This window comes from Brassica oleracea, chromosome C8 (assembly GCF_000695525.1).
Source record: "Brassica oleracea var. oleracea cultivar TO1000 chromosome C8, BOL, whole genome shotgun sequence".
Lineage (NCBI taxonomy): Eukaryota > Viridiplantae > Streptophyta > Magnoliopsida > Brassicales > Brassicaceae > Brassica > Brassica oleracea.
Genome location: NC_027755.1, coordinates 2,125,869 through 2,133,283, shown reverse-complemented (window position 1 = coordinate 2,133,283; position 7,415 = coordinate 2,125,869). Strand labels below are relative to the sequence as shown.

The following is a 7,415-nucleotide window of genomic DNA, read 5'->3' as shown; positions in this document are numbered from 1 at the left end:
ATGATAAAAGTGCTAACAAATGTGTGAAGGATAAGCATAAGTTTTTAATGATTCCATAGCTTCAAAAGCGGAGTATTACTCAATACTTTTCATGGTCAATCACCTAATGAGTGTGAAATGGGGCCGTTTCTAAGAAATTGAATGCAAGGCTATGTTCTCTAAGTTCACTCATGAAAACCAGGAATAGTTCAGGGCCACAATGAACACAATAGAGAACTAAGTTCTACGAGAAAATGAAGCTGCATTATGCATGTTGTTTCGGTCTACACAAAACACCGGTTGGTTCAAGACATCATGTTCACCTTCTGGTAAAGTAAACCCGACAGATATTAACTATGAGTGGTTCAAGGCTTAAAAATGCCACCAACTCAAACACAGCAATTTTTTTGCAAACGCTCTCGATAAGTCTGTCTAGTCTAGTCAGAATTAGAATAAGTATAGTTTTTTAGAGTCTGCATTTAGTCTGCATATGTTTAGAGTCATTTCTATTCATGTAGGAGATTGTTGGATCAATTTAATTAAAGCCAATGGGTTTCCAAATTAATTGAAAAAACGTGTGAATATAAATGGCCCATTCAGAGGCCTCTTTGTTAAATGAAAGAGAAGTAGTAGAGTCCCACATCGCTTGTGTGACTAATTTTCAAGCAGTATAAATATGCTCATGTGCTACATGGGTGTAAACGGCTTGGTGAGAGAGAAAGGCTTCCCACGCGCGCGCCGCCGCCGCCGCCGTTCGGCCGGCTCGGCTCGGCGTGGGCGTGGTCTTCGTCTTGGTCTTGGTCTTGGTTTTGGTGGAGGGCCTCCGGCCCAATAAGAATATTCTTTTTGGACCAAGTTAAGCTCAACGTTTTGCCATTTAGTTCGAGAAAAAACAACATGCAATTTTATTTAAAACGACAAGTAGTTTATCTAGAAAATAAAAAAAACGTCATGCATTTTATCCTCTCGAAAGGTTTAAACGAGATAAGAGAGAGTCTTGAGGAAGAAGTTTCGGAACTCAACTTCCCTCAATCTCCGCGAGATTCTCCCCCACGTGCAGCAGCTGTTGCGGGAAGTGGATCTTCTCCGTCTCTTTAAATATCGTCTCTCCTCTTCCTTCATTTCTTAACTTTTTCACATCGAAACCAACAGCAAAAATTCCCTTAGCGTAAGTCTTAAATACGAGAGTGTTTCGTAGAGTTTATAGTTCGATAGGGCGATCACGAGTGAAGCGTGATTTGTCTGCCATGGTTGTATCCTGGGACTCGGTATTCGTACAGTTCCGTCTCACTAACAGAGCGAATATTTAGAGTTAAAGAAAGAGATTATATCTCGACTCCATGTTCATTAGCGAATACGATTTCTTATCGTTCTTGTATTCGCTCTTTACAATCGTTTATTTCCTTAACATATCGCTTTTATTATATCGTTTATTTTAGTCCGGTTATCCGGCTTCTACAAAAAAAACATAAACACTGCTTTAGCCAAATCTTGACTACCAGGTCTTCCACACATTTGGTTGATTAATAAGAGATTCACACTTCCCAAGAAAATATTTAAAATGGTTTGTTTACTAAAGTTTGAAACTTTGCAATGAATTTGGAGGGAAGGACTCTTACCGCGAGTTGGCTTGTGACCGAATCTTGTTGATTAGTAGGAGCCAAAATTACAGAACCGGTTTTTGACACTTGCCCCAATCTTGCAAACGAGTTGTGTGTTGTTAACCATGCATACTTGTTGAAAGGCAATCCCTTTACCTTTTTTTATATAAACCAATTGATTTTATCAATATTTAAACGATAACTGGACCATATAAATGATTATAAATTGATAAAAGTGAAGTGTAAACCTTTGAGATGGGGTTGATGGGTTGGGTTCGAGAGCATCTGGGTCTCAAATTATTGTTGGCTAGACATGTTTCACAGTGTAATCCAGCGTCACAGTTGTCGTTTAGTATACATGTTTTTCCTTCCTACGATCCACAACCAAATAAATCAAGAAAAAACTAATTAACGATTATGTTTTTTTTTTTTTCAAAATCCATTTATCAAATTAAGATCATTACACGACCCATTTCTTAGTTCTTGATGATTAGCAACATGGAGACAAAGATCCTCTGTTTCTTTTGTCGGAACAGAGGACATACACAAAGGGAAGTGTTGTAGATTTGATGAGATTTGTTTACCTGGAGAGCAGAGGAAATCTCAAAAAGGAAAGAGGACTGAATCAGGAGAACGATGAGAAGGAAGACCAACCTTTGCAACATTGTTTCCTTCCACAAAAAGAAATGAAAACCTTAAATTAAAAAAGAAGAGGCAAAGTAGCTACTTCTTCACCACTCTAGTGTTCTTTTGCGTGAAGATTCTTATGAATAGCAAGAAACAAATTAATAAAAGTTGAGAGAACAAAAGGGAAGAATACGCTGAGCATTTTAAGGATAACAAATAGTAAACGGAAGTGCGCGCGTGTGTCGGTGAAAGACTTTATGATAACAAAAGCTGCAAAGGTGGGTGGTTGGTTTGCGCTTTTTTCTTCCATAGCTTCTTTGTTTGATTTATTATTTGTGAAGAAATATATCTCTCATGTTCCTGTTGTTTATGCGCCATATGTATACCAGTGGCCCAGAACTGTCCAGCTGGTGCTGACTCTTTTAAAAAAAAACATTGTGGGTTTCTTCAGTAGGTCTATATTTCCATATTTGGTTATTGAGGATTGTTAATCACAAGAAATAGTCATACTCATACCACACTGATTTGCTCTTTAATTGGGACTAATACGTTTTCCTATAATTGGTTTAATCTTAAGAGTGATTTTTTTTTTAATTTCTATTTTTTGAAAAATAAGTTTCTTCTCCACATTTAAGGCTAGCTAATTGTTCGGACTTGAGTTTGGGAAGACTTATTCGACAAAGCTTCTAACTAATTGAGCAGATTACTAATTTGGTTTAGTTATGGTTATGAATAATGAGCAATGTAAGATCATTTATGAAGTGGAAATGGAGATGCTAAAAGAACAGAATAAAACTTTTAAAATAATAATATAAAATAACTTATTGGTTTTTCTTCTTGCAAATTTTGTAAAAATTACAATAAATATAGTGGGAAGATGTTTTTTCCAAAAAAAAAAATGATAGTGGGAAGTTAATGAAATGGGGTTTATCTCTCGTCTTGACGAAATTAAAAGGCAAATGTTTTCTCGATTAGAAAGTTTGCAACGCAATCACATACCTTATGCTGTACTGGCTCCTCATGGACAATTTATATTCCTTCAAATTCGTTCTATACAAAACCATATTTCTAGGATAACCATATATACTATATATCCCATCTAGAATCAAGATTATCATTTAACCCCTTACAGTGACAATATACAGTATAAAACTTTTAGTATATGGAATTACAGAATGTAAATGCTAAACATAAGAAGGAATTGATGAAATAAATTGAAGGATATGTATGAAAAGTAGAATAAATTATTGATACATTTCTCACTAAATTGGTAATGAAGTATTGTTCTTTGAATTTTGTTTATTTTTGTATAAAACGATGGAAACATCGTTCCATTTCGGTCAATATAAATAGTAAAATTTAGGGGAAATTGTTTTTTAGGTCAAAAAAATGGTAATTATGTCTCATTAGACTAATCTCATACACTTTATGTCTTATTAGGCTAATTATTTTCAAAATGGCAATAATACTCCCCAATTTCAATTATAAATTCAAAATTACAATTAACAAAATATTTGTTAAATATTAAAATATAATAAATAATTAAATAATTAAAATAAAGAACATTAAAAATCCTCAAATAAAAAAGAACCTAAACCTACACTTTATGTCCTACGATTTTTTTTTCTGAAAAATTGTTTTTACATATATGGAAACTGAATATTTTTAAAACGATTTTTTATTTTTATTTTTTTCTGAAAAATCGTTTTTTCATATATAGAAACTGAATATTTTCAAAAAGATTTTGTTATTTTTATTTTTTTCTGAAAAATCGTTTTTCATACATGGAAAATGAATATTTTCAAATATTTTCTTCCCATATTTTTCGGAAATGATTATTTTTATCCGTAGAATACAGTAAATATGCAGAACTCTGTTTCTACAGGTTTTTAAATTTATAGTAATGTGTAGATTTTGATTTCTACATGTTTTAGATTTACAGTAAATTTGTAGAACTCATTTTCTACAGGTTTTTAGATTTATAGTAATGCGTAGATTTCGATTTCTACATGTTTTAGATTTATAGTAATATGTAGATTCCGATTTCTACAGATTTTAGAGCGATATGTTAAACGCGAAATGTGTATTCTAAATATTTTTAGAGTACTATTATTTACGTAAATTTTGTATTCTAAACATATTATATTCAATGAAAAAGTGGATTTCGTTTTCTACTTCGTAGACTGCCAATTCTATTTTATGTAGAATATAATTTGAAATTATGATTTAAACATTTTTAAAATTGAAAAAAATACTACTAAGTTTATCTGATTATTTCATTAGTAGTTATTATTTTTCTAATTTTTTTTTGGTTTGCAAAACTATTTATTTAATTTATTTTTGAAAATACTAAAAAGCATTTGAGGTAAAAGTGGTACAAAATAGGAATTAGCCTAATGGGACATAGTTATCATTTTTTTTGTTTAAAAAAACAATTTTCCCTAAAATTTATTTTATAGAATTCGTGGAATAAAAACTATTTCACACCATTCCACATTTTCTAAAGAAAGTGATAATATGACTTCAACCAGTATTTATACATATAAAAAGATGCATACAATAAATCAAAAATCTAACAGAAAATGTATGCAGTTGAGATTCGATATAACAGGGTGTATACACATGTGATGTGAATGACCCTACCAGTTATGTAAATCATTTGGTTGACATTGCATTATTTATTTACTTTTAATTTAATTCGATGTATATTTTATTTTTAAAACTAATATTTGCTTTCAAACTTAAATTAGGATAATTTAGGATTAATTCCAAAACCTTCGGGACCCTTCAAAACTCTAGAACCCACTTAAATAAAGTTGAAAAACATTAAAATTTAGAAAAGAAAAAATTAGAAAAATGTAGAATAATCTCACTTATTAAAAGATAAATTGCAACATTTTTCATGTGTTATTTTTATAAATTTGATTGTTTAAAAAAAAATATGAAATGAATTTTTATTCATCTAGTAATATTCTAATAATTATTTATTCTTATTTGAGTTTCTTAGATTTGTGAGAAGAATCTTTAAAAAAATATGAATCCAATGTTTTTAATATAACATTAAATTTAATAATTAATGTAGTAAGTTAATATGTTAAAGTTAATATTTAATAATTAATGTCTACATATTAAATTAAGAAAATAATGATAGTAACACCTTAAGATATACAATGTGATGATTGGATTCTATGTATGAAGTGTCTTTAACTTTACTTTTTTATCTAAACAACTACAAAATTTATCAGTCATGTTTTATATATTTCTAACAGTTAAAGCAAAAACAATAAAAATGGATGTAGGAACCATCTGTTATAAAACAAAAATATTAATATATTCTTATTTAATGCTGTACAAACAAACTTTACAATAAAAATGTATAGCTACGATCCAACCAATCATCCATAGTATAAATACACAATAACCAAAATCGACAATTTTGCATTCATGGATACAACAAAACAAACTATAATTACCTTCATATATCACATATTTCATTGAGTTTAGCATATTTTTAACATACCAAAGGAAAACATATTTTTTTATTTAGTCTAAATTATTGTTGTCAACAATAAATGTGGAGCTAATACCCACATTAGCCACAAACTCCAACAGCCAACATCTAATTTATTTTCTTTATGCTTGAAATATTTTTAATCAATTTTATAAATCAAACAAAAATATAAAATGGTTAAACCTAATATCACTAACTACAATTATTTCTAAAAGGCACGTAACAGTAATTGATTAAACCCAGTGTTTCGAAAAATGGTGAGAACCGGCCGGTCGAACCGATTAACCTGTGACTCATTGAAAAAGCCAAATCCAATGCAGTTTAAAATTCAAAATTTGAGAAAGCCGGTAAAAGTAGCTGAAATTCAATAAAATCAGTGATCCAAGTCAACTTCAAAACCCGATTCTAAGAAATCAACATATAACTAATATGTTTCAATTGATATTAAAATTTAATATTTCGTAATCAAAGTTTGACCATCATTATTTAATTATTTTATATTTCATTCTATTTTTAAGAAATAATATAAAACACTATTTTTGGTTCTTATATACTATTTTCATTTTGTCATATACATAAAATTCGAGACTTTAGTTGTAAGAATAAATAAATACAATAATTTGAACGATTAATCATTTGGTATCAATTTAAATTGACATAGTATTCATTTGTTTATTGTGTAGACTAGATATATGCTTATTTTTAATTTTTCTAGTTAGTAAAAAATATATATATATATATATATATATATATCATATGTAAAATTAATTTTAAGGTTCATATAGTATAAATATATGATTATATATATGTATATATATATAACTTTTAAAAATTGAAATCCGGTTTAACTGGTTGAACCGCTCCAACCAGTTAACCATTAGATATACCGAATCGGTAACTGGTTTGGTTTTCAAAACATTAATTAAAGTTATTGATAAAAAGATAATAGAGAATGATTTTGAACTATAACACATTCTCATCCTTAGATAGGACAATCTCCAAAGTCATAATACAATTTAACCAGAATAGTTTTATTTTGTTAATAATTTATGAAAAATAAAAATAAAAATAAAAATATATACCATTATATATTATTTATGGTATATAAGACATGTAAATAATGTATTGTAAAGTTATACAACATATATTTATCAAATTGTAAATGATATATTTAATAATGTTTTCACATAAACTAAATATAAAAGCCCCATATAAAATTATAACATATGTGGGTACGCACAAATCAAACTTTATTAGAGATTAAAAGTAAATACCACATCTTATATAACAAAGTTGGTTTTCTCCATATGGAGAAAAATGCCACGTGGCATCAATTAAATTTTATCTAACTTCTGATTTTTTTGTGAGCTTCTAACTGGATTTTGTATTTATTTTTGGGAAAATCCCATTTTAAACCATGAGAGTGTCACATTCTCGCACTTTAAACACTGAACGTTTTTTTACTAACACTTTAAACCTTGAAAGTGACATTTTTATCATAACAAACCTCCAACTAGGTGACCTGTACGGTTCATTTTGTGATGATGTGTCGGTTTTTTCTTTTTCTTTTTCCTTTTAAATAAAAAATAAAATACATATAAAATTCGAAAAAATCTAAAAAAATCGAAAAAATTCAAAAAAATATAAAAAAAAAATAACATTTCAAAATTAAAAATGAAATATTTTTTTAAAAAATT

General features: G+C 28.9%; 1 protein-coding gene across 2 annotated transcripts in view; it reads right to left on the bottom strand.

Annotated features, from left to right (window-relative positions):
* Positions 1-2,546, bottom strand: part of LOC106311583 (PI-PLC X domain-containing protein At5g67130-like) — a 14,640-nt gene extending 12,094 nt beyond the window's left edge. The window contains exons 1-4 of one of the 2 annotated variants that reach the window (XM_013748804.1): positions 2,401-2,546; positions 2,165-2,251; positions 1,829-1,951; positions 1,599-1,736 (exon numbers count right to left, since the gene is read on the bottom strand). In XM_013748804.1, the coding sequence (XP_013604258.1) occupies positions 1,599-1,736; positions 1,829-1,951; positions 2,165-2,251; positions 2,401-2,517 (465 nt within the window). In that variant the 5' untranslated portion in view covers positions 2,518-2,546. The remainder of the gene's footprint in view (positions 1-1,598; positions 1,737-1,828; positions 1,952-2,164; positions 2,252-2,400) is intronic. The other variant, XM_013748803.1, reaches the window with a different exon arrangement.
* Positions 2,547-7,415: the final 4,869 nt, after the last annotated feature.